The sequence below is a fragment of the Salarias fasciatus genome, chromosome 11 (genome assembly GCF_902148845.1).
Source record: "Salarias fasciatus chromosome 11, fSalaFa1.1, whole genome shotgun sequence".
NCBI lineage: Eukaryota > Metazoa > Chordata > Actinopteri > Blenniiformes > Blenniidae > Salarias > Salarias fasciatus.
Window position 1 is genome coordinate 5743188 of NC_043755.1, and position 25150 is coordinate 5768337.

At 45.6% G+C, this 25150-nt stretch overlaps 3 protein-coding genes across 6 annotated transcripts; all 3 read left to right on the top strand.

Moving 5' to 3' along the window:
• Window positions 1-1018: 1018 nt before the first annotated feature.
• On the top strand, window positions 1019-9440 carry dbpb (D site albumin promoter binding protein b). 2 transcript variants are annotated; one of them, XM_030103778.1, is made up of 5 exons: window positions 1019-1656; window positions 1824-2109; window positions 2785-3243; window positions 6169-6422; window positions 7321-9440. In XM_030103778.1, the coding sequence occupies exons 2-5, from the start codon at window positions 1920-1922 to the stop codon at window positions 7534-7536; spliced, it is 1119 nt and encodes a 372-aa protein (XP_029959638.1). In that variant the 5' UTR covers window positions 1019-1656; window positions 1824-1919; the 3' UTR covers window positions 7537-9440. The 2 variants fall into 2 exon arrangements, with proteins under 2 accessions (XP_029959638.1, XP_029959639.1); XM_030103779.1 differs by having other exon boundaries at window positions 1850-2109.
• Window positions 9441-10435: 995 nt separating this feature from the next.
• ntd5 (ntl-dependent gene 5) lies at window positions 10436-19669 on the top strand. The gene is made up of 8 exons (XM_030103780.1): window positions 10436-10601; window positions 11823-11957; window positions 12348-12539; window positions 16323-16446; window positions 16904-16980; window positions 17643-17825; window positions 18117-18314; window positions 19108-19669. The coding sequence occupies exons 1-8, from the start codon at window positions 10532-10534 to the stop codon at window positions 19188-19190; spliced, it is 1062 nt and encodes a 353-aa protein (XP_029959640.1). The 5' UTR covers window positions 10436-10531; the 3' UTR covers window positions 19191-19669.
• A 279-nt stretch (window positions 19670-19948) lies between these two features.
• On the top strand, window positions 19949-25150 carry LOC115397422 (transcriptional regulator prz1). 3 transcript variants are annotated; one of them, XM_030103718.1, is made up of 3 exons: window positions 19949-20023; window positions 21095-23569; window positions 24096-25150. In XM_030103718.1, the coding sequence occupies exons 2-3, from the start codon at window positions 21119-21121 to the stop codon at window positions 24450-24452; spliced, it is 2808 nt and encodes a 935-aa protein (XP_029959578.1). In that variant the 5' UTR covers window positions 19949-20023; window positions 21095-21118; the 3' UTR covers window positions 24453-25150. The 3 variants fall into 3 exon arrangements, with proteins under 3 accessions (XP_029959578.1, XP_029959581.1, XP_029959580.1); XM_030103721.1 differs by lacking the exon at window positions 19949-20023 and adding an exon at window positions 20168-20281; XM_030103720.1 differs by lacking the exon at window positions 19949-20023 and adding an exon at window positions 20678-20817.

A 25150-nucleotide genomic window follows, 5' to 3' on the forward strand; every position in this document is an offset into this window, starting at 1 on the left:
GGAAATGGAGTGGGGGTCTCTTTCCTACGGTCCAGGATACTTCCCACTAAGCTTCCGCTTATTGACTTTGCTGCTATCAAAATAAGGATAACTCTATATTAAATGCCTTTCTCTAATTTGACAGTTGCTTATATCTTTTTAGAATTTTCAATCATCACAAACTTCTAAATGAAGGCTTGGCAACAATGTGAATATAAGTAAATTTAGCACATCAAACTGGGGGAAAAAATAACCAAGGAGGTGAATTCCTGTGGCGCGCTTTGATGTGCATGTGCTCTGCAACTTGTACAGTAGACCAGACAACCCTTCTCGCGCGTTTTTGTATTTCCAACTGGTCTCACGCGGCAGTGGCATGCACGGGGGGAATCCGAGCAGGCGGGCTTCTTCGACCTATTTCTGACCAATGAGCGTTCGTCCTGGGCGGAGTCTTCACGTCCCGGCAGCCAATCGGAGGCAGAGCTGTGTGTGGACAGTCCTTTTTCTCCGCGTGCCTGATACACGTGCGCTGGAACAGCTATTGTACGCCGGGAGGCAACGTGCTGAAGCACTGCTCTCGCTTGGAAAGAAAAAAACACCCGACGCTCTCACGTTTTCTGTGGATTACAAGGAAACTGGAAAAGTCCTGCAGCTCTGTCTGCTTATTAAACACAGACAAAACTATGCTCCTGTAGAAATGTCCCAGGTTTAGAGCCAGGAATGGAGAAATTGAGTTATACCCACCCCTTCCCAGAAAGATGCGTGTTACTTTCTGCCAGCACATTGAACAGCGTGACTAAAATGGAATGCGTACAAACTGCAAGCATGGCGAGGACAGTTTGAGAAAGTAACTGGATGTACCTGTCATACACAAACAGCCTGCTCTCCTCGAGGTGTGGCACGAGGGTAGGTGTGCCTCATAAATAATAAGTGCGAATAGGGAGATCTCCTTAAGGCTGGCCCCGCCCCCTCGCTCCTCCACCACCGCACACACACATGTACAGCCACCCCTCGCGCTGCTGCTCGTTTGTTCCGCGGGGCGTGACGTCACGTGAACTGCCCGTGTCCGTTCCAGCTGAGGGCGCGAGCCTGAGAGAGGACTGGAGGACGCGGCCCAAACAGACCCGAGCTCGTGCGCCCGTGACTCGCATCCACCGGATACAAAAAAAAAAAAAAAGTACAGACAGAGGAAGCGACCCCCGCCTCCTCCACCCCTCCTCCTCCTCCCAGCCTGACGGACAGGAGAGCGCGACAGCACAGGAGAGAACAGCAATACAACTTGTCATCTGACCAACACAGCCACTGCGCTCGGCTCTGCGTGTGTTTATTCACACACTGTTTTCCCTACGGTGGCTTTGTTTTGACAGAGGAAGTGTTTCTTTGGGGATCTCTGCACCGCCAACTCGGGATATTATTCTTCAAGTTTTAATTGTGACATTTCGCTCACTGTAAGCGATTTTCCATTGTCGGTTTCTCGCCTTTGCGTGTTGTCCTTTTCTTTTTCTTTTTTTCTGGAATGGAAAGTGTTCCTCCTCGGATGGTTTGACTGTCCCTCCCACACCGCTCCGTGGAGAATAACAGCTCGATCCAGTGAACATCAGCAACTCAATTGCAATGGAATACTTCGACGAGAATATTTTTGTGAAGAAATAAGGAAGTCTGCAAAGCTACAAGTCCAAGGTAATTATAAAGTTGCATTGTTGCCTTTTTGTTAAAGTTTAAAAGTTGGATACCTGCGTCATTGCTACTGTAAAAATATGAATACATGGCATTCATTATTCCATATGGATACTTTATAACTAGCGTTCTCCTTCTGCACCTCACCCCCACCCCTCCTGCACAAACAGTCATCCAGTACTTGTCCCATTGGTAGGTACTCCGGCCAGCTCGCCTCGCCCCTTCAAGTGCTCCAGGTGTTTTTCTGCGACCCCCTCTGGTCCAGGATGTCCAGGCAGCTCTCCCAGCTTCCAACCCCTGACCTCCCAGCTGGGGCTAGCCCACAGTTTGGAAGTTGCAATCAGCCAGCAGGCTCCCTTACAGGAGGGCACCACAACTCTATGGCAGGTCTGAAGTCCCTCTTGCAGCACCCCATGAAAGGAGACCAGCGTTCAAAAAACACATGTGAAGTGAAAGGTAAGGAGCTCTCTCATTCAGTGAATAAGTTTTGACCAGTGTTGATTTTTTTTAAACTGTGTATCTTTAGCCTATTCGAGCATTAGTAATTCATATCACATTGTACCATTGCAGTGAGTTGAGTTTGCAGCATAATTGTTGAATTCATAACATTGACAGTTGGCATGTTTCTCGCCAAATTGTCCTGCACCATTATGCACAATTCACATGACTTTTTCATGACCTGGGGAGAACTCACCTGGATTATAATCTTTGCTGCAATTTAAAATTAGGACCCAGATTACAATGGGTGATGGCTTGTTTTGGTTTAGCTGCAGTGCTAAACCAATGAAAGCATGCGTCCTGCCTACCATCTCCAACTGATATGAGATTTGTTCAGGGGTTTACATATGTGGCAACAATGACAACAAATTGATTCGGGCTCTTTAAGGCTGCAATTCCAGCTGCCATCTGGTCCATCTGTGCTTGTGAGTTTTTTTTTTTTTTTGTGACTGCAAGAAAGAAAGTGAGGAATGAAGATCCTTGGTTTTATAGATACACCTGCCACTCCATTTACTGCAGCCCAGCAGATGTTGATATCCACTATGTGGCAAAACTCCTCAATGTCACACCAGAGTTATTGTTCATCATCACCATCTGGTATTAATAATCCTGCCTTATTTTTTTCCCCTCCAGGAGACAAAGACAGACTGGACCTTGATGAAGACTCTTTGGGAGTGTGCCCCATGAGGAATGGCAGTGGAATAGCAAGCAGTAACAACAGCAACGGCTGTGGAGGAGGTGGTGGTGGCAATGGAAGTGGAAATTTCAACCAGTTCCTGGGGCCTCTCCTGTGGGATCGCACCCTGCCTGCAGATGGGGGCCTCTTCCAGCTTCAGTACATGGACTTGGAGGAGTTTCTGACCGAAAATGGAATGGGCAGCATGCATAACAATAACAGCTCCAGTTCAGCCCAGATCCCCTCACAGAGCCCCCAGTCAGCTGTGCCCAACCAGAGTTCCCAGTGCCTACCACCCTCATCCCCACCTGGATCGTCATCATCATCATCTCCCTCCTCCTCTTCCTCTCCATCTCTCATTGGTTTGGAGGTGGCTCAGCCTCAGAATCTCACCGGAGGAACCGACTGTCTGCATGGTGAGTCAATTAGCATTGGTTGTCATGTTGCTGAGGGAATAGAGACTGAAAACCAACTATGCCAGTGCATTATCTTGAGTTTGTCCACATTGCCTCACAGTAGCCGTCACAGAGGAGGGTTCTGCAGAGCGGACAAGACGAAACAGACAGAGTGTCCTCTGCCACGAATGTAACATTAGTGGAACCCACAGTTTAGCGATGGTTGAGATGCAGGCAGGGATAAGTGGTGTGACTACAATGTTCCCACCGGCTCATGATTCAGCACTTCAACTCTCCTTGGAGTTTATAACAAATGCTATGGTGACCAAGCGTTTTTCCGTCGTGTGGGGTCAGACTGAAGGCATAAGACACAGTCACATGGCTCCACATACAAAGTCAACTTGAAAAAGAAAACACAGGGTTTCGGCCTTGTGGCTTAACCACAAAATGTGCCGTGTATCTTGAGCCAAGTTAAAAGGTGAACGAGGGAAAGGGTGGAAGTGGAAAGAGGAGGTTTCAGAGTGGTAGGTGATTTGACAGTTTCAGGCACAGTAAATAAAGAAGTCCCGAGGAATCTGATGAGTCAACTGTATGGTACTGACAAGGATTTTTAGTGCAGTCTGGCATGTGGACTACATACTGCATTGTACAACATAATCAGCATTCACTGCTGGCCAATTACTGTGCAGCAGGGTCAAAACGGTGCTGAGAGAGAGAGAGAGAGAGAGAGAGAGAGCAGCCTGTGGAGTGTTTGTGGTTGCGTGTCTTTAAATCTCTCCCTGCTTCACACGCCACAGCCATGTGCACGCGTCCTGACACGTGCAGAGGCAGGGAGTACTGGAGTGAGAGAACAGAGGCAGGGCCAGCGGACGTGTGGGAGGAGCCCACAGGGGGAGGGACGCGCACAGCAACAGGAAGAGTTTCCCTCAGCTGCTGGACTTCAAACTCAAGATTAGATCACCAGTGAATGACAGTGAAATTCACCAGAGAGTTCTAGATTTATTGAATGCCTTTATTTTATTTGTTTAGGGCGTGTTCATAAACACATAGTTTACAATTATTATGCATGATAAAGATTACATGTTATGATATGAAGTTGTGTAAGAAAGATGAAAGCAATTAGATAATGCCTGGAAAGAAAAGACTGTTTTTATTCTCAGCAGGACTGTTTTTACAGAAAAATTCTGCTTCAATCTACAGAATTATAGTTATGCAAACGGCTTTGTTACACATATTTAAACTAGTCTCTCAATCACTTTCTCCAACAGCTTCAGGCTTTCTTGTAGCCTTGAAAAGTGTTTGGTCACATATTACGCCATTGCATCCAAATTAAAGCTTCCTGGTATTTCAGTTTTGAAAGACGTGAGCAAAAAATCCACCAAATCTGCTTTGCAGGTCTGGGTTCTTGCTGCTGGATTACAGCAGTCTGGCAGTTTGTGGATTGCAGGATCCGCACAAACATTTCACTGACATACGTGTGATGTGGGGGGGAAGCTAATTTCATCCAGGTGTCGGCGAAAAACACTCCTCGTTTGTTTTACTGTGTCATGGGGGCGTTACCCGCACCAGACATGGGAACGCCATGAGTGAACATTGTGCTCGCAGTGTGAAACTATGCCCTCATGTTACCTGCTTATTACATAATCATGGCTCGTGGCATGACTTTGTATATGTTAAAGATTCACAGATAACACTATTTGCAAGCCATTAGAACCTTTCATTTTAGAATTGTGCCTATCCCCCCTCCTCCCCCACCATGTATCACTGACATAATTTCATTAGATTATGGTGTTTTGATGAATGATACTTACATAAGTTTCCAGCTCTGTGAACCTTGGGAAGTATTTTTTTTTTTTTGCTGAGTTTGTGCATCTGTCATTCACAGTGCTGGACTGCTCTGTTCAGTATCTCTTAGTGCAGAGGCCTGATGTTGATTTGGTCTTGTCGCTGATAAGTCACCTTCATGCAGATGTGTCCATGTTTTTCGCCTGAGTGATCCGGCCATGTTTATGACAGACTGGGAGGATCATTGACATCTGTTTTGTATGGAGATATAGAAGCTGGAGAGGAGTCTGTGTGCTCCTATAGGGAAGTAAAGTCATTTGAGTAAGGTGCATTGGGCCCTGAAGGGGGTAGGGAGAGGTATAGCCCTATACTGGCCCCACTTAAAGAAACTGCTTTACAGGGGGGGAAAGAAGGTTACATAATATTTCCACTTTTAGTATTTGCTGTTGGCACTGATTATGGATTTTGGCTTTGGTCTTCAAAGAATATCTCAGTTTTATCTTTGAAAAATTCACAATATCATGTATTAACTGAAGAAAAAGGTTGGAGTTGTGGTTTCGGTTTGTCAGGTGATTGATTTATACTGTAGTTCCTTTGAAGGGACTCCCAGCTCCTGCTTACAGGAAGACTTTTATTAGGCTTGATTTTCAAATCAGAGTAGAAGATGTATCAGAAACCACACACACACACACACACACACACGCACACACACACACACACACACACACACACACACACACACACACACATATATAAGGCCATTAACTCTGTAGTACCTCTCACAGTGATTGCTAAAAATGATTCCTATGTGTGGTTTATCCCTGACAGTTGTGTTTATTTTTTCATACATATTTTGTCAACCAGATTTATTAATATAGTATCCTTTAAAATTCATCCTGGCTCTAAAAACATTTCATTTTGCATTGAAACTGCCTCAGAAAATGAAGTCTGGTGAATCAGTTAATGGCAGAGTGGTGTTGTTTGTTGTTTACCACACTGAGACAGCAGCTCTCTGCTTCCATCTGGTGGCCGTTTCAACATGCTGCAAACGTTTGTTTTGATGCTAGGATGGCTTCATAACCTCTGTATGAATTTGACATCCGTAACAGTTCAGATCAAAATGCTTCATCTAATGTAGATTTCTCCCCTCTTTCTTCACAGGGAGTCAAACGAACGTGAACGACTCCTGCGAATCGCCCTCCTCGTCCTCTTCGTCCTCCTGTCCGCCTCTGCTGACGCCCACAGGCAGCGGGCCGGATGGGATCGGGATGTTCGACATGGATCCTTCGGACATGGCCAACATCGCAAACCAGCCGAACTTCGACCCCCGGAGGCACTCCTTCAGCGAGGAGGAGCTCAAACCACAGCCAATGATCAAGAAGGCCCGGAAGGTCCTGGTGCCTGATAACATGAAGGTGAGTCTCCGCTGCTGCGTCAGGGACGTTTGGATGCTGTCAGCTATCAAGAGCACAATGAACATGTAATTAATTTCAATTACTTTGTGCTCCAGTGGCTGCTTTCAAATTGCATTTTTGCCAAATTCTGAAAAAAAATGTAGTTATAACATTAAATGACAATGAAAAGTAAAAATAATCCAACATTTGAGAAGCTTTAAGAGGCAAAAATTGTCAGATTGTATCATAAGGATATTTCCTGTTGATTTAATAATCAAAAATATTTCAGCTTGGATACTGGGATGTAAAATGTTACACCAGCTGATAAACTTTCTCAGTAAAATGAAAATACTAATCACCTGTGTTAAGTTGTGTTCAGAGAAGGCACACTCTAGTGATATTATACATGTGAAATATTGTTTAACTGAGCACTTATAGCTTTGTAATAACAACTGAACAAATGATATAGAACATATACATAAAAAATAAATCAATAAAATGATAGCTATAGAAATGGAGGCTTATTTAGATGTACAAATACAGGGTGAGTGAAGTATAGAAATGTCTCAATAAATGGCAAAACATCCATGGAACATGTAGTGTTTTCATCCACAGTGGGATATGACACATGCCGATTGCCTCCTTATTTTATTTGCTGTCAGACAGTTAGTCGGTACGGACCAACTGAGGAAAAAAAAAAAAAACATGTCCCACGCTCATTCATGGCTGAACACCCACACTGCCCAGGACCAAGGAAGGAGTTTGGCCAGATAAAGGCCGTACTCACTTCTTAAGTAAAGCAGCCGGGGATCCATTGAGTCTTTCCGTTCAAGATTTCTTTTCTTAGATAATAATAATCATGGCTGATAAAAATCATGGTGCAGTTTTTGTAAACGCTGCCCTGTTTGTGCTCTTCCAGGATGAGAAGTACTGGACCAGGAGGTATAAAAACAATGAAGCCGCAAAGCGTTCCCGAGACGCACGCCGTCTGAAGGAGAACCAAATATCCGTGCGCGCAGCCTACCTGGAGCGGGAGAACGCCGCCCTGCGACAGGAAGTGGCCGAGATGAGGAAGGAACTGGGCCGGTGTCGCAACATCCTTAGTAAATACGAGAACCGCTTGGCTGACCAGTGATGCCAGCGCGCAGACAAATCAGGAAAACGGAATTTAAGCTGGATTCAATTCAAGACTGAATTTCAGGGTCGGCATTGCTGGACTTAACGGGGTGAACATGATGGTGATGATGATGATGATGAGTCAGATGATGATGATTATGATGATGAATGTATAAGACGAGGAGAAGGTCTGCGTATCGATGCTCAGGTGTCTTTTGTTGAGGTTTCAGCTCTTAAAAGTTGATGGATAGAGAGAATAATTTAACAGAAGACAGATGTGACTTTTAAGAGTTTTGTTATCGGAGAATTGTATATTTTTATAATACTTCAGAAAAAAATTAGAGGGAGAGCAAATTTGAAGAATAATTTTGTATATTTTCTACATGTCTGGGAAATAGAGACGGGAAAGCTACAGTTAAAACCTTTTTATTATAGACGAGTCAGCAGATGTTTTAACAGGCTGTCAGCCATCGATGGGTATTTTTTTGATTATTCTAGTCAGAATGCAGCAGCAGCAGCAGCAGCAGCGTTGGGGACGCATGTAACATTTGTAATATAGAGAGCAAATTATCTTAAAATGGTATAGTTCGATATTTTGTGGATTTTACTCAAGCACTTAATTTTTTTTTTTTTTTTTTTTTCCTGTCATGTTTTCGTCACTGGGAATGGGCATGCTCAAGAGAGACAGAATGAGAGACATGAGGAAACACATGTATACAATCTACCATTTATCCTCAACACTTGTCTGCACCAGCCTCATGTGTTCCTATTAAGCTAAACAAATTCATCCTCTTTTATTGTCGTCGGTTCCACAACAATATAAGCTCTTGTTTATCAGTTTTAACTATCTGAAAGTGGTCTCGAGTCCATGTTTATATCTTTTTCCTCGATCCCAGTGGAGTGCTTTCGGTCTCCTCTGGTGTTAGGTGTTTTCGCCTCAACATGTCAAAGGCTGCTGTGATGCACCGGGTTACTCTTCTCCTTTTCATCCTCTCTTCCAGAGGATCTCTCTCTGTGTTTCCAGACCCACCGTCTCTATTTCTGTCTGCTCCCACTTACAGCAGGTCTCCTCACAGTTATGTGCAAACTCTTCCTATAATATTTTGTCCCTGTGACACTCTCGTACCTGCAGCGGTACATTAAATCTCAGTGTTGTAACGTATTCTAAAATAGTAGTCGATCTACCCAGTAAAACGCACATGGTTACTTTGCTGTACTTTATGAACACACTTTAATCAGCATTAACACCGGGGAGGGGAGGGGTGGGGGGAGAAATGTTGTGTATATTGGAAAAAAGCCTATGCTATTTTGTGTGTTTTATGTATTCCAGGAGATGGGCTAAGTGCCCCCATTGAGTGGAATTTTGTTAATTTCTCAGATTTCTGGGAGAACTAAAAGCCAAAATTTCCTACGTCGATCCACAGAGCTTGTTGCTATTTAGTGCTTTTTTTCAATACTGCTCCTTCCTTACTGTTTACTCCTGTTATTGCTCTTTACTTTTTACTGTATCTATGAGTTTCTCTGTGTATCCACAGCACCTACACAGGGGCATGGTAGACTATGTTATGTTCCTGGGGAAGGGATGACTAGTAATAGAGTGTGCTTTTAATCCCCTTAATGACCATGATGAATAGTTATCATTACAACTATTATTATTGTTATGATTATGATGATTATCCCTCTTATTGTTGTTGTTCTATATTATTGAATGTTTTTCTTTCTTTGGATGAACATGATCTGTTGCACCTTGAAACATCTTCGATCTCCAGTATTCCTCAGAAAGACTATTCAAATGGAGCAAACCCTCAGTCTCTGCTACGCCTCCTTTCTCACCTCCAGCCGGTCAACATTACCCACTTCTGCTACGGACTCTATCGCCACTGTTGGTTCTTTCGACCACGGATTTTTGCAAGTGTGGCTACACACCGTGAGCGAGTTGTTCATGCAGACTTAATTTTACCTATCACGATGACCTCCTCCGTTTCCAAGCCGTGTACGGACTATGCACACTACTGATATCCTCCTCTTTTTTTTTTTTTTTTTTTTTTTTTTTTGGTTCATTTCTGCCTTTGTCACCTCATTCAGTGATCGTTTGCTCTCCCAACAGGATTTAGTCTCTTATATCTTCACAGATGTGGTTGATAAATCTTCTAGTGACTCGTAACTGATCAACTGCCCTGCTGCATCAGTAGTGTCCACGGTGCCCAGCCCGCCAGTCGGGGCTGGCGATTTGGATGTAGTTGAAATTTCCCAAATACACCAATAAATGATTGTTCTCATTCACGACGTCTGTGCTGCTCAGCTCTTTCTTCTTCTCGTTTCCTCTTCTTTCACAGCTCCTGAGGAATTACACGAGTTTAAATCCCAGTTCTGAGGGGGAGAACAGGCAGCAAAGATTACATTTTCAGGAAGACTTTATCATCTCCTCAAGGCTTGATGGTGAAATGTACCGAGGCTGTTTTGTTTTGATAACCTCCCTGTTTTTTGTGTACATTCCTTTAATAGGCAGCGAGTTCAGATAAGTGTACTTGTCAGGCAAAAGCAGTGGCGTTTCCTTTTTACTTTGAAGGGATGTTTAGGTATTTCTAAATTGCATGAAAGGTGTGTCGGTGAATTACAAATCCATTTTTCCTCTGTTACATAACAGTGAACCAATCGGCAGAGTCCATACTTTGCTGCATAGTTGCACATGCAGAAAAAAACAAGTTTTGCGGCCAGCAGTCATATAGCTGTCACCCCGTTTATCTGCTGTCTCAACAGAAATGGGTGAAAGGTCCTTCAGACTGGAATTTTCCTCACTTCTCTCTCTCTCCCTCCTCGTCAACACAAACCAGATGTTTGCTCCTGGGCTGTACCCCCTTTGTCTTGAACCCCCTCGCACCCAACCCTCTCCGAACACCCCCCCCACCTCCACTCCATCCGCCCCACCTCTCCCACCCTTTGTTCCCCCCTTCCTTAAAAATGCTGCCTCGGTGCATGTCCCTCGCTCATATCATCCGAGGCCTCGCTTCAATATGGACTGTGCACTGCTGCTGCTCTTCTCCCTGTGGGCTCTGGCTGGGACGGTGACCCCGCAGGACTCGGGTAAGACCTCCATCACTCACACCCGGGACAGCACCCATTTCAATGTGCATGGTCAAATATTGACAACCGTCCCCCTCGGTTCCTGTTTTTGAGTTACTGTAAAACCGTTTGTGCAGGCACAATGTGTGAGTGTGCTATCAAGGTAGATGGAGAGACATAATAATCACATCAAAGAAAACTGACAGGATCATTTGAATTCAAAGGGACAAGCATGAGAATGTTCTGTCATGAGAATTTTTCGGATGAGAGTCCTTAATCACTTATTTTAAGCATCCTGAAAAAAGCAATAATATTCACATTGGATTTGAAACTGTACTCTGGATTTCTCGTGTCTGGCTTGTTAAATCTGTAGTAAGTTATTGATCTACTTTGATTGCTTCTGTAGGATCTCCCTTCTGTTAGTTTGAATTTTATACATGTATTTATCCAACTGCTACAAATGATTAGTTTGGTGCCTGTTGGCCCTGAGTAATTAAAGCTCCTCTAACATGCTCGTCCATATCTTGCGATAGTGATAAATTATTTATTATTAAAATAGGTGCTTCTTGTACAATATGTACTGTACACCATGTCTCCAAACTGTCCTGGAATGATCATGTTTGCATAAGTGCAGCACATGCATGTTTGTGGTCGCACGTGTTGCGGGCCGAGCGAATACAGTAGCACACATGTTTTCATTCTGAGGACTGAAAAACGGGGAGTCCAGACGGTCTCCCCTCTTTTTCTTTCCTCTCCCCCTGAAACGTTCTGGATGTGGAGGGTGGGTCGGTGAGTGAAGGATTTGGTTTAATCCTGTGTGGGGGGACAGTGTGGAGAGGTCACGGAAATGAGCAGTGAGCTCTGGGTATTTTAGGGATCATGTGAACCCTTTCTGGTCAAATATGACCAGGATTTCAGATGAGGTTCGTCTCCTGGGTGAACCCAAAATAAACGTGCTTTCTCTCCAATGGGAAATCAGATTGATAGCTGAATGGTGAAAAGTTAAAAAGCCCAGCATTTGAATAGTCAATAATCGGCCAACCTGGGTGGCAGATATTTCTCGGGCCACCCACACGACATTTACTCGCCTTCAACCTGACTCAAGAAAGAACTGGCAAACGAAATCTTATTATGACCCTGTGGCAGACTGTGTTTGTTTTTCACGAGGGGCCGTGAATGGAATCAGAGTAAACAAAGGGACAATTACTGCACTGGTGTGACGGTGTGTGGGCATCGCAACAGGGTCCTGTCCGGAGAGACTTCTGGGAGACGAGAGGAGGAGGACGTGTCCCCGGCACTGCAAAACCGACAAAGACTGTGGCGGCAAACGCCAGTGTCTGTGTGACGGCCAGTGTGGTCTCAGCTGTGTGGCTCCAGGTAGCTATTTATATGCATGTGTACTGTGAACGGCACTGTGAGCTCAGCCATTAAACGTGTTTGTGTGTGTGTGTGTGTGTCTGTGCAGCTGTGCCAATACACAACTGTGTGTGTATGTTTTCTTGTTAAAAAAGAAGAAGTAAAAAAAAAAAAGCCTTGATCAAGAAAATCTGGCCTCGAAATGCACCCAATGTCAGCTCTTCATTATGTTTATGTGCTGTAAAAATGTGCTCGTTGCATGGATCCAGTTGAGTTACACAACCTCATTAGTGGCTCTTTGAAGTGTTCACCATTTCATTTGACTTACTCTGGAACAATCCAGCTCCAGCCAGACACTTGTTTTGTTCCCCGGCTTTTGTTTTCGCTCTGGATCCTCTCTTTCCTCCCCAGGTCGCACTTGTCCCTGGCCTCTACCCCCCGGCGGCAACTCGGAGGCTCGCCTCCTCTCTCCCACCCACTCCTTCTCTGCCCTGCTGGAAGTGCGCTGCAAGCCGGGATTCAAGCTGCCCAGTGGGCTGGATGTCACCATCCGCCGTTGTCAGGGTGACCGGCAGTGGAGTGGAGATGAACCCATCTGCACAGGTGTGTTGGAGCCGAGCACAAAATGTTCCACGTCCCTTCATGTCAGAGCACTTCCATGACGGGGAGTTCATGCCGCAGGGCTTGAACGGCCGTCTGAGCCAACGCTGAGATGTTTACCCCTCGTCCTGCAGCTGAATTACATGTGGAGGTTTGTGATGGCTGAGCGGCAAGGACGGCGCTTTGTGTGTCAGTCTGAGAGAGAGAGAGGGAGAGGGAGAGAGACATCCAGGAATGAAACCCCTCTGTGACTGTGTCGACTTAGACATTGCACAACTGGGACCTATTTTCGATGTCGCCATGGCAACCAGAGCTTCACTTGTTCAGAGTGGCTGTCTGAAGATTTCAGTGCTGAACTATTGATAAGTTTTAACGAGGAGATGAATGTGTGTGTGTGCATGCACTTGCACATGTGTGCACACTCTGCATGCACTCGAGCTTTCTTAGAGTATTTTTGCGTACTATGTTTGTAATATCACTCACTATTGGAAAGCATTTGTAGCGCTTTGAGCTAAAAGGTGTTATGTAAGGCATTTGTACTTTTGTGTTTCTCACTTAAACAAACAACCAAATAAACCAAGAAATGTATTCAAGATTGCTTCCGACCACAGTTATAATCTCAGATCTTAATCATTTCAATGCTCAATACTTACAAAAACATCAGCCAAGTAGCAACACATGTTATGCCGAAGTGGTTTTCAAAGAGTGAAGAAAGCCTCCTGTGGGGTGTCGGAGGACTTTGGGGAGTGCAACAGGACAAATCTGAGAGTCAGGAGGATATAACCCCCCCCAACCCCTACCCCCTATTTTTAAAAGGAGGGTAACACTTCATTTAAAAAAACAGAACAACAAAAATTAAAAAGGATTTAACGTAAAATGCAACACTTCTGACATATACACGCAGACAAAAACACAGCTTGAACCACTCTGTGCCACAAAATTCGCAGCTTGCTAATGATTACAGAACTCAAATAGCTGCATTACCCATCATTTTGTACCACTAAATATCGAAATAAATTTGCTAAATTTGAATAGGTTCAAACAATACACAGCATTTGTCCTTTTCCTGTGTGTCCTTATTGCTGCTGCTGTTTGCTGTGGGGTTGCGCAGCAAAAACCTGAAATGAAGCCCATCAATACTTCTTATTTTTGGGACACTTCTCATCAGTGTGCAGAATATTTTCTGCTTAAGCCAACCTGTCAACTCTGGTGATAATAATGTAATTCAGCTTTAAAGCTCTCCGGCCCGCCACATTAATCACACACCTGCAGCTCCTCTAATAAATGCTTTCTTAGAAATCCTCCGCCCAGCTGGGGCCCTGTCTCACCCTGGAGAATTCTTATCTATTCAGAGATGTGAAATAAGGATACAGTTCTCTGCTCCGTTGTAGAATATCCTCCTTCTGAGAGACGGGCAGAAGGTAGGTGGGTTTTCGAATGTGTGAGAGTGTTTGTATTGTGTGTCTTTTGCATGTGTGCTGGAGTGTGAGTGGAGCTCCTTCATGCCTGTTGAGAGGCAGTGGGTGGCAGATCACTGTCAAAGTGGCACGGTGCTGCATGCACGCAGTGTGAGAGAGTGTGAATGTGGCTCTCCTGTCGGTGTGTGTGCGCCACAGCTACATTTTGTTTCTGTATACATTAGATGTGTATGTGTATGGGGGGGTGGATTGCACATGTGTGACAGTGTGTGTGTGTGTGTGTGTGTGTGTGTGTGTGGGCGACAGATCACAGTCGGGAGAGTCAGAGAGCTCTTGCTCACGCTGCTCCAGGCCTTTCTGTTCCCTGTTCTCTTCTCTTTCTCTGCTCTCTCTCTCTCTTCTCATCCTCTTTTCCTCTCATCTCTTCCTCCTCTCATCCTCTTCCATCTGAGGCCTCTGATAAGGTCTTTCTCTACAATGGGAGCCAAGGACAAGCGTGCAGCTCCAGGCTGTTTGGTTTGCAGAGTGTGGATCTATCTCTGTGTATTTTCGTGCGTGACAAACCCACAGCAGGAACACAGAGAAGGGCTTACCTCTACGTGTTTGGTCTCAGGCAGATTTGTTTGTATTTACTCGTGTTATTTCATTCAAAATCAGCCTTTTCCAGTTTTGAAGAGATGAGTTTGATATACCTGCTCGGCAGCAGCGTGGTGCTGCAGCTTGTGTGGGCGGCGGCAGTGCGAGGCAGGAGAAGGGCGGTATGTGAAAACAGAACTGGGCTCCGGGCTCTCATCTGCAGCCAAAGAGACTTGCAACTCTCCGTCTCCCATAGGCCCCTTTACATTTTTATATTAACGTTTCTCGGTTTCAGATACCTAAGATAGCCCTCGGGCGAGAGCTGTCTCTGGCTTTCAAAGTTGTGTTCAGCTTCTAAACCCTGTGCTTGATGCAGCTCGGGTCACTCCAGCCTCTCTCTAAGCACCACTCTTGATATTTATATTTCCACAAGCGCGATGCTCTCAAACTTCCAGGAATGAACGCTGCCAGGTGTTATACAATCGCAGTTGGAGCTGCGAGTTTGTAGAGGTGCAGGGCGGCGTTTCACCTGCTCGCCGAACTCTGAATTATTACCTAAGAAGGGTTATTTCAACTTAAATAGAATAACACATTGGGTGAAACGCCTCTGTGGGTCACAAGCTAAATAGAAACCTTGCTTAATACGAGTCAAGCGAGGTAACGTGATGAACATGCCTTGGCTGTGTGGTTGGTGGTTCTTTCATGTTCCTTTAAATGTTTTACAACCACTTTATTATTGATTTGTTTGTAGTTTCTTTTTTCTTTCTAATCACACTCGCACTGATCAGTTATGTGCTCAATCAAGTTTAGTGTGTGTAGAAATGTTTTGTCTGTTTCATATGTACAGTTACCACTTTAATGTCCAAGCACCAAAAACCATGTGGTGTCATCTAATCGGCACACTTGTGTCATTTGGGACTTTGTCATATCATGCCACAGACAACATATGCAACAAATGAAAGCAGAGATTCCACAGGATACTAGGAAAATAAAGGTGTATCATTTTCTTGCAGAAGCCTGAAACACAACCTTGATTTCAAGTATTGAACAACCGCCGTGAAACAAAGTCTGGCTGATGTGTAATTTCCGTACAAAAACTGTTCACGAATGCGTGACCCAGATCTGATTGACAATTTCAGGAGTCAGTGGTGATGAATGAGCGCTGCAGAGACATCCAAGGCCAGCTCTGCTGATGGTGCAGATGAGACTTTTATGCTGCCTATGCATTCCGGTTCCATGCAGAAAGGGCAAACGCCTTCAGTGCAGGATGAGTCACTCAACATTTGACACTGTTTTTCAGGAAAGGAAAAAGACAACTGAAATTAAGATGATGATATTAGATTGATACTTAATTTGACAATTATTGGCAATATATGAAGGGATGAAAACATTGTGCATAGACCAGAAAAAAACTTGAAAATGTTTTTCATTCATTGGATCTTTAATTTAGCTGGTTTGTGATGGTGTGGTCCTGTTATATAATATGGCCAACATGCTATATATTTCAAAATTAAGTTTCATCTCATCTAACAAGGTGATATAATTCACTCTAATCGAGATGCAAACAGACTTGAAATGACCTGATGCTGATTGGGTAGAAGTCATGAAGTGAAGCAATGCTATGAAGAGTCTGTAGATTACCTGGTTTCTTTCATTACGTGCTATTTAAAGACTCTGCAGATCAACCAGAAATCATTCACTGTTTGTTCGCACTCTGCTGAATCATCTGAATACTTCTAACACCGCTGCTTGTGTCTTTAAGCTCTACCTCACACTCCTCCTGTGTTGACAGAGGCTCAGTCAGCCGGACCTGCGGCTGCCCCCACCTGCCCTCTGCCCGAGGAAGTCACCTCAACCTTCAGCATCCAGGGCAGCTCTGCAGTGGGAACCTCCATCCACTACAGCTGCCTGTCTGGGTGAGTGTGGGGTTAATTTCTCTGAGTGCGTGGAGCTGAAAAACTCAAATGGTACAGAGGAAGGAATGGAGGAAGTGAGAAGACGGAGACGGAGTGTGAAGAAGCGGGAGGGAGTGAAGGGAACGCTTGAATACAGGAGAGGTGTGAATGGCAGGGAATTCATTTTGATCCCCCAGCTGACGATTTCTCCATTGAGCTAACTGGGTCATTACCGTCTAATCTTGTATTGACTCCCCTTTACACACTGACTCATCTCACAGGATAAGATGAGGCTGAGTGGATGTGTCAGCCAGAACTGTGCACACAACATTTAGACACTCTCAAAGTGAGACAGTTTAAAAAAAAAAAGGAATCATTGACACCTTTTTTTCAGCACTTTTATTGAGATGAAGCTCCTTAACAACCAGTCACACCACTTCTCTCTCCCTTCATCACTCTTTTCTCTCTCTTTTTGCAGGGCTCAGATAGTAGGGAGCAGTGAGAATGTCTGTCAGGATAATCAGACCTGGCTGTATCCTCACCCCACCTGCGAAAGTAAGTCAGCAGAAGTATCTGCTCTGGCTTTTATCCACATCAACATGTCTTTTTTTTTTATTATCATCCTCTCTTATCTTTCAAGGTGACTTTTTACATTAATGATGTCTGAAAGCAGCAACAAAAGAAATATGGAGACGGCAAATAACTGCACTTCATAGGCTTGAAAATCGTTTTGCCATATGTTGTAATGCACGTGCATTCATGTGTGAGCAGATCTTGAAGACATAGTGAATCAAAGGAGAGGAGAGCAGCGCACACTCTGCTTCAGGCAAACAGCTTCTGAGCTGCTGCTGCCACTGTTTCACAGAGCTTTTCTGCCATCTTGTGGTCAACCTTGTAATTTTATGGCCTGGAATCCTGAAACCATGCTGGAGGGAAATATGACTAAGCCTGACTTTGTATTAAAAAAAGAAACACATTAAAGATAAGATTAGACACACTCCAAAACATACTGAGCTTCTGGAGCCGTGTCAAGGTATTAAACTGTGATAAAGAGCTGGTGGAGTGCTGAGAGAACAAAAACTTAACAAAGTAAGAAGAGAACTGCTCTTCACTTGGACCATCTGGTTGAACGTCGACTGAGAATATAGAGAAAGTGTGTGTTCTGACTGCACTCAAAGCGGATCATGTCAGTAAGTCTGCTTGTTTTTCCCTCTCAGAGGTGTTCTGTCAGCCCCCCGAGGAGGTGGAGCAGGGCTATGTGGTGGCTGTCCAGAAGACTGAATATGAAGTCGGTTTCGATATCCACTATCTGTGCAAGAAGAGCTTCCTGCTGGACGGACCCCAAAAGATCACCTGCCTGCCCAACGGGAGCTGGAGCGCCCCTCCACCACACTGCAGAGGTGCCAAACTATTCGAATGCTCACACCAGAAGAAAAGTGTTTACAAGTAATTTGGAGAAAGTGGTTTTCCAAGAGTGAGGCAGGATGGTGCTTCAGTTTCTTCTGGAAGTAATCCCTATATAAAAAGAAACAAGTATATTTGTTTTTTTAAGGACATATCTTTTATCGTTTTATTTGTAGGGGTCTTCTGATAGCAAAGTTTGAAATTCATTTAAAGATGTGCAGGAATGAAGACAGCATTGTGTGTTTGTTGTGTGTGATGCATCCATGCCCTGTTGATGGTTCTCACAGCTCGCTGTCTCATCCCTGCTGAGCGGAGCCGTGTGGTGATTGGCGGAGTGAAGCGCTGGCCATTTGATGTTACGGATGCCATGGTCCCCCACGGAGAAAACGTGACGTTCTTCTGCAAACACCCTCGGAAGCAGTGCAGCTTCACCGCAACTCAGGCCTGCTTCGACGGAAAGCTGCAGCCGCCGGCCTGCTACCTTGGTAAACCACAACAACCCAGTAGTGCTGTCTAACCCAGGGGGGCCATCTGCATCTGATTCAGGGGCCTCATTTCATTCAAGTACAGGCCAGTAAAATTGTAGCAAAATGGCAAAAACTCCAAATATTACAGTGTGCAAATGAATTCTGGAAAAAAATCTATGTTGAATGAAATATTTTATATGTGCAATTCCAACATTAGGTAATTTTTTAAACAATGTCTCCTGGTTCAAAATGCAGTGTCAAATGTTAAATACTAAAAAAAAAAAAAAAAAAAAAAAAATCCTTACATATATGACTCCTACTCAGTCTTTGTATTCTGATGCATCCAAAAAGATGTTTCATAAAAATATAACTTCTCATCAGCTTCATTAAGCAAATCTCTCTGCAGATCTGAAATCATATCTGCCACAGTAATTCTCTTCAAGGTAAAGCTGGCAAAAAGTTCCTCAGGGCATGACATTTCTGTTCTGCAGCCGTGTGCATGTATGTTTTTACAAATGCAGCCTCGGATATACTGTTTTGTTCATGCCCAACTAGCAATAATGTAGCTTTCAGTCCTGATCTCTTGGCTCCAGTCTTAGGTCATAGTGTCACATCCGTTACTATCACTAAAATAGCAAAATCCCTGGTGAATGCATCATAAACTGCAGTGTTTTCTGGGTAAATGCTGCAGGCCGGAATTAACTCTCTGGAACTCTGACTTTAACCGCAGACCATATGTTGAACACCCCTGTTCTGACTCCTATCCGGCTCTGACTGACGACTATTCATGCTCCGTCTCCTTGCTTTTCAGAGCCCACATGGCTGCAGTACAAACTCTTCCCTCACCGACTGGTCTCAGAAATTGAAGGATGCGAGCCCGGTGATTTGGAGTAATGATCTCCCAACGCTCCTGACACCATGCCACAACACGAACACTTCCTGAGACACTCCAGCTCCCCATCAGCTCCACTTTAACCATCTGTGCAACGATTATGGTCTGTCACATGGGGACATATATATGCTTTCAGCCCCGGTGGCTCAAACACCCGGGCTGTCTGTCTTTGCTTGTGGCCTTGTGTGTTTTGAACCCAGCGCTTGGCCTTTGTCTCTGTCCTGCATGCTGTCAAACTGCAGGCACACTGTAGACTCCTCCAAAGTATTCCTTTGATTCTTGAACCAATTGCAGACTGTAGATGCAACACCATAGGCCTCTGTGATGATGTGTGTATAATGCATCAGCACGTGCTACTCCGCTTACCCAGTGATATATCCATGTAATGATGTATTCCTCTAATAATGATCGACTCTGTGATGTTTCACTGTGTGACCTGCCTCTCCCTTTAAACCTGACGCATCGAGTCCTTTGGCTTGTAAGTTCTAATGATGTGAGTGATTTGAAATAAATAATAATAATAATAAAAAAAGAAAAAAAATCAAAGCGGTTTGCTGTGTGGCTCCTGTGCGGCTCCTCTGCAGCCCCCCTCTCCGCCTCCTGCTCCGGCTGTGGCCCCCGTCCCCCGGGCCGGGAGGCGCACAGGGGGGTGCCTTTCTTCGCAGGCTGCGGGTTCAACAGTACTCATAGGCTGAACATGGCCACTGGTCGGACCCGGTAGGCTGCGACACCATAGCAACTCCCCTTGACCCCTCCCTCCCTCCCTCAGCATTCGCAGCATCACCCTTTACACTGCACAGTCATATTTGGTCCTCCGGAAATATCCGCAGCTCGGGTAAGCCAGTCCCTATGCAGCGAGCGTATGGGTGGAGTATAGTTTAAAATACAGTTTTAAAACGTATCGAAAAGCGCGTGCCGGTTGCGTGTGACAGCGCGGCTGCAAGACGGCGGCCGCGCGCCGACGGAGGCGGGGGAAAGTTTGGTCCTCCGGCTGCGCTCGCGGTGTCTCGGACCCTCGGCTCTAAAATGGCTGGCTGTAGGTCCGAGGAAGCTCCGGCGCGAGGGGAAGGGATCCGCTCCACGCCGCGCCTCTGTGTGTAAATATGCGTGTTTCTGTACTCCGGGGCGGACGCGGTGCACGCGGCGGCGGCGTCCCGGGTCCGACAGCTGTCAATGCGCACACGCGCGCGCTACGACAATATTGGCGTTTCGGACCCCAGGACTGTACGTAATGGCGTCCTCCGCCGACACTTCTGCTCGCTTTATCCTCATAAACATTTAACAGCAGGCTGGTCCGTGCACATGGAGACGGGATAAATATCAATAAGGTGCAGAAGCGAATTAAAATCGAGACGCTTTATCATCATCTTTATTATTATCAACCCCCTCCTCCTCCTCTTCCTCATCATCATCATCATCATCTGTGTTGCATGTGGATTGGAGAGAAGCAGCCGTGAGATGATGGGATGTGTTGTTCCGCTCGCAGCATCCGGACCTCCGCACCTCTCCCCGGTGCCTGTCTGTGTGTGATCGGCGGCTCCAGTCGACCCCCTCGGTTAATAATCAATCTGTGAGCTGCAGACCAGGTCCAGGCAGGATGGACTGGACGATCAGCTGTTGAGGAAGAGGGTGAATGAGTCGCTTTTTCATTCCGGCCTGAGGAAAACTGTGCACTGTCTGCTCACTATGTGAGCTCTCTATAACCACAAAAAAATCACTCATTGTGTTTGTTTGTACAAAACTTGATCCCTGTATCCTCCAGACTTTGTTTTCCCTTTATTCATCTCACTCCCTTCATCTGCTATCATGAGAAAAAAAAAACACTTGCATTTTATTTTCTTTCATTCTAAAACTGCAACTCTGATTTATTAATATATTTTTTTTAATTTCTGTCTTTATTTTACAGATATATAAATAGGTATGCCCCAAAATGGATTCTCAGTTGGCTTCAGTCCTGACCAGTGGCAGCCTGGATGTCCAAAATGGCAGCCAGTGTGGAGAGGGATCAGGGCCAGAGACAGAGGTTTATTTGGACCCAGAGGACAAAAGCTCATCCTGTACTGTACCAGGTAACCTCCAGCCACGTCCTGTCAAGGCAGCAGTGACCACAGGGCAAGGTGCTCCATCAATCAATGGGAAAAAGCCAGAGGTGGGCGGGAGTTCAAAGCCAGCCTCTCAGGAAACATGTGGGATTGGTGGGCTCAGGCAGCCAATTACAGTGAAGACTGGAGTGCCTGTTCTGCGCAGCCAACCAATAAGAATCAAAATTGTCGTTCCCCCACGGTGCAAGGGGCCAATCACGAACTCTGCCATCAGTCTGACCAAAGACTTTTCTCACTCACAGTTTGGGGGACCCCTTCTGCTCTCGGCTGGACCGGTGATCTCAGAAAAAGAAGGAAGTAAAATCCATATTTCAGCTGCTAAAAATGAAGGAGAGATCATGGAAGTTACTTATCAAAAGACTGAGGAGAAGACTCAAGCAGAATCATTCCACGAGACAGAGCGGCAGAGGGGGGATTCAGTGTGCAAAGAGAGAGATGTTTTGGATGTCAAAATCGTCCACATTGATGACTCAGAGACTCCTTTCATCTCCAGATCTAATGCAGCTAAAATATTGAGCCAGCAGATGATTAAAGGAGAGACTACAGAAAGAGAAGTTGGGAAAAATGTTATTTTGCGAAATGTGGACTTCAATTCATGCAAACAGTTTGTTGAGACGGGAACGGAGGAGCAGACAGAACCGCTGGACTTGAGTTTGCCCAAGAGAAGAGAAAATCGAGAGAGGCGATGTGGACGTTTCCTGGATGATTCCGGCTGCGAGAGCTCACTGATCATGGAAGTAGACGAGTACGAGGGAGAAGGGGACAGAGATATTGTAGAAGAGGACGAGGACACCTCTGTGCTGCGTCTGGATGGCACAGATATGTTTCGAGACTCTCTGCTGTCACCCTCTTTCTTTTCTACCTCTGTCCTCACCTCTCTGTCCTCAATAGAGTGCGACACTGAAGACCTTCTTCTCATTGACGACCAGGGAATCCCGTATACTCTCAGTCCAGACGGACTCAAAGTGCCACAGGTCAATGCTTCCACTTCACAGGATCCCCAGTCGGATCAGGCTACTTCAAAAGAGGTAGAAGGGGTGGAGTCCTCGCATGTGGCCACATCAGCGGGTACTAACCTTAGCCAAAGCTTAGAAAATGCACTAAATGCACCTTCTGGTGACTTTTACCCGTCGCCAGCCTCTCCCAGTGATTCATCGTCAGGAGATATCGATCAGACAAACACATCAGAGGGGACAATATCAAACTCAGATCCTTCAGTGGCCGCAGAGCCGAGTGTTAACGTCGAGCAGGAGACTACGACGGTCCTGAACCCTCCCTCGGGGTTGTCAGCTCCGACCCAACCCATTCAAATCCTCGCAAACCCTCCAATCAGCACTCCGATTCTCCTCCTGTCGCCACCGTCATCCTCTTCTCAGCTTCCCCCCACTCCGGTCAGTCTCTCGCTTCCCCTGTCAGTAACTCAGACTTCACCTGGTGCTTCCAGTCCCATGTTTCTCCTCCTCTCCTCTGTACCTTCCTCCTCCGGCGAGCCCACGTCTACCTCCACTCCGATCGCTGTCCTCGACCCTTCCACGGGTCACCTGTCGCAGATCACCGCGGCCTCGGCCCCGGTCTCCCTTCCCTTGTCCTCTGGTCAGGTCAACGCGCTGGGATCGTCCCTCCCCACCCTGTCCCACCCGGTCATCAGACTGAGTCCCAATAATACCCCGGTCATCCTGAACTCCGGCCCTCTTCTCACGTCCCTCGTCGTACCTTCGCCCAGTCTTTCTGTGCAGGATGACCAGAGCGGCACAGCTCCCTTCATTCAGTCTCAGATCAGCTACTCCGAGTCAAACCCTGGAAGTGAAGCCATACCTGCTGAAGAAGTCTCAAAAGAAAACAACAAGCCATCTTTAACAGCGTCTTCACCGCAAGCGCAGTCTGCTGCTGTGAACTCCGACCCCTCAGCGCAGCTCAGCTCAGAAGCAAAGGCCCAGTCACCGCGTCCAGACTCCGTGTTCAACCCTCCTGACCCGCACTCGGAGCATTTACCTCTGGACGACCACCTTTACTTCTCCAACACAGCTGCCCCTCCGTCCCCGCCCATCGGGCCCCTCTTCCCCTCCGACAAACTCGACACCCTCGACCCCCTCGATCCTCTCTCACCGGCAGCTTCACCCAACCCTTTGGGCTCCCGCAGGGTCTTGTACTGCCAGCTGTGCCCTCGGGTCTTCTTCTACCTTTCCGACCTTGAGCGCCACGCCATCACTCACTCGCAGAAGAAGCCTCATGTTTGCCAGCAGTGCGGCAAAGCCTTCAAACGTTCGAGCCATCTGCAGGTCAGCACGAGTTATTTATATTCGTCTTTTCATGGGACCGATTAGTAATAACTAGTCATTTACAGAGATGTAGCACATAAAGGTGAGGGATGAAATAGGGAAAAAAATCCTTTAAACTGGAGATGCAAATACCTAACATTTTCTGTAGAGATCTGAAAATACATGATTACTTTGTGGCTGTACTCTGAGATGCAGGAATCAAATATTTGGTATTTTCACTTGAACAAAGCAAATTTCAAATTACTTTACAAAGTGATCACTTCATCTGCACAACTGACGCACTTGTGAAATATCCCCTCAGTTCTCACTTTATTTGTCTACATTTTTCAATTCATTACCTACCTCCATTTCATCCAGAACAACATTGTGAGAGCCAGCATAAGGCAAAGTTCAGGGAAAGGCCAGCCTCGGACATGTCATGTTATTATCACTGTGCCTAACCCATTCTAACAAACAAAAACCATAAAAAAAAGAACTTTTTTCATGTTTGGTAAATTTCTTAAACATTTCTCGCTTCTTTCAACAGCGGCACAAGCACATCCACACGGGCCAGAGGAACTTCGTGTGCCCCATCTGCGCCAAGCGCTTCAGGGAGGCGGGTGAGCTCCAGCGCCATCAGAGGGTGCACACCGGAGAGAAGCCCTACCAGTGCCAGCTCTGCCACACGCGCTTCGCCGAGCGCAACACCCTTCGCCGGCACACCAAACGCAAACACCCGTACCACCAAGCGGCCATGGAAATGTTGAACGAGAGGAGAGACGCAGGGGGCGACCGAGGGGATGCGGGCAGGGGATCGGGGGTGCAGGAGGAGGAGGAAAGTGCCGAGTGGTACAGCTCCACCGTGTCGACTCTGGATAACTCCGAGTCCGAGGCCGAAACGTAACAGTCCAAAGTGGAGACCGTGAGCTGGCTGGTCCTTTCTAACTCTGGATGAACTTTCCTCTGCAATGATTAACACAAGAAGGGAGCACTTGCAATATTTATTTAAGTGTTTATATGGTAATTTATTTAAATGAATGTATATTATTTCTATTCCATTTCATGGGCCAAAAGTACGGCTTTTATGGCGGATCTGATTTTAAATTAGCTTTCCTGTGTGAAACAAAATGCTTATAAAGGTTTTTTTTTTAACGTGAGTTCAGAATATTATTTATAGCGAAGACATTGCCCATGAAGTTGCGTTCCCATGCAATCCTTCGATAAAACCCTAAAGTGCTCAAAAATGTTTAACGGCTTATTTAGTCTAAAAAAAACTCTGCTCTAGCTGTATATATGAAGAGTCCTATTTGTAAGAGCTGCACTTCTGCACTATCTAATATGAAAGATGTAATCTTTCTTACTGTCAGAGACACTGTGAGTCATTTGAACTTATTTTATTTTCACTCGGATTTAACTTTTTTTTTTTTATTACATTGTGAATAAGAAAACTCACTTTTTATTTTTGTTGCAGTTGTTGATTTTATGTATTGAAACCATATCCTGTAAGACTTTGACCAAATGTTTTTGTGTTATTCTAACATGAGCACTATATTCAGATTTTTTATGTGAATTATGTTAAATTATTGCAAATAAATTTTCACA

What these genes read in the sequence shown, in the direction of transcription:
- ntd5 (XM_030103780.1), top strand. Translation starts at nt 10,532, where the DNA reads ATGGACTGTGCACTGCTGCTGCTCTTCTCCCTGTGGGCTCTGGCTGGG. An exon ending in CACTACAGCTGCCTGTCTGG is followed by an intron (nt 16,447 to 16,903) that starts GTGAGTGTGGGG and finishes CTCTTTTTGCAG; the next exon opens with GGCTCAGATAGTAGGGAGCA. An exon ending in CCCTCCACCACACTGCAGAG is followed by an intron (nt 17,826 to 18,116) that starts GTGCCAAACTAT and finishes TGGTTCTCACAG; the next exon opens with CTCGCTGTCTCATCCCTGCT.
- dbpb (XM_030103778.1), top strand. Translation starts at nt 1,920, where the DNA reads ATGTCCAGGCAGCTCTCCCAGCTTCCAACCCCTGACCTCCCAGCTGGG. An exon ending in AAACACATGTGAAGTGAAAG is followed by an intron (nt 2,110 to 2,784) that starts GTAAGGAGCTCT and finishes TTTCCCCTCCAG; the next exon opens with GAGACAAAGACAGACTGGAC. An exon ending in AGGAACCGACTGTCTGCATG is followed by an intron (nt 3,244 to 6,168) that starts GTGAGTCAATTA and finishes CTTTCTTCACAG; the next exon opens with GGAGTCAAACGAACGTGAAC.
- LOC115397422 (XM_030103718.1), top strand. Translation starts at nt 21,119, where the DNA reads ATGGATTCTCAGTTGGCTTCAGTCCTGACCAGTGGCAGCCTGGATGTC. An exon ending in AACGTTCGAGCCATCTGCAG is followed by an intron (nt 23,570 to 24,095) that starts GTCAGCACGAGT and finishes TTCTTTCAACAG; the next exon opens with CGGCACAAGCACATCCACAC.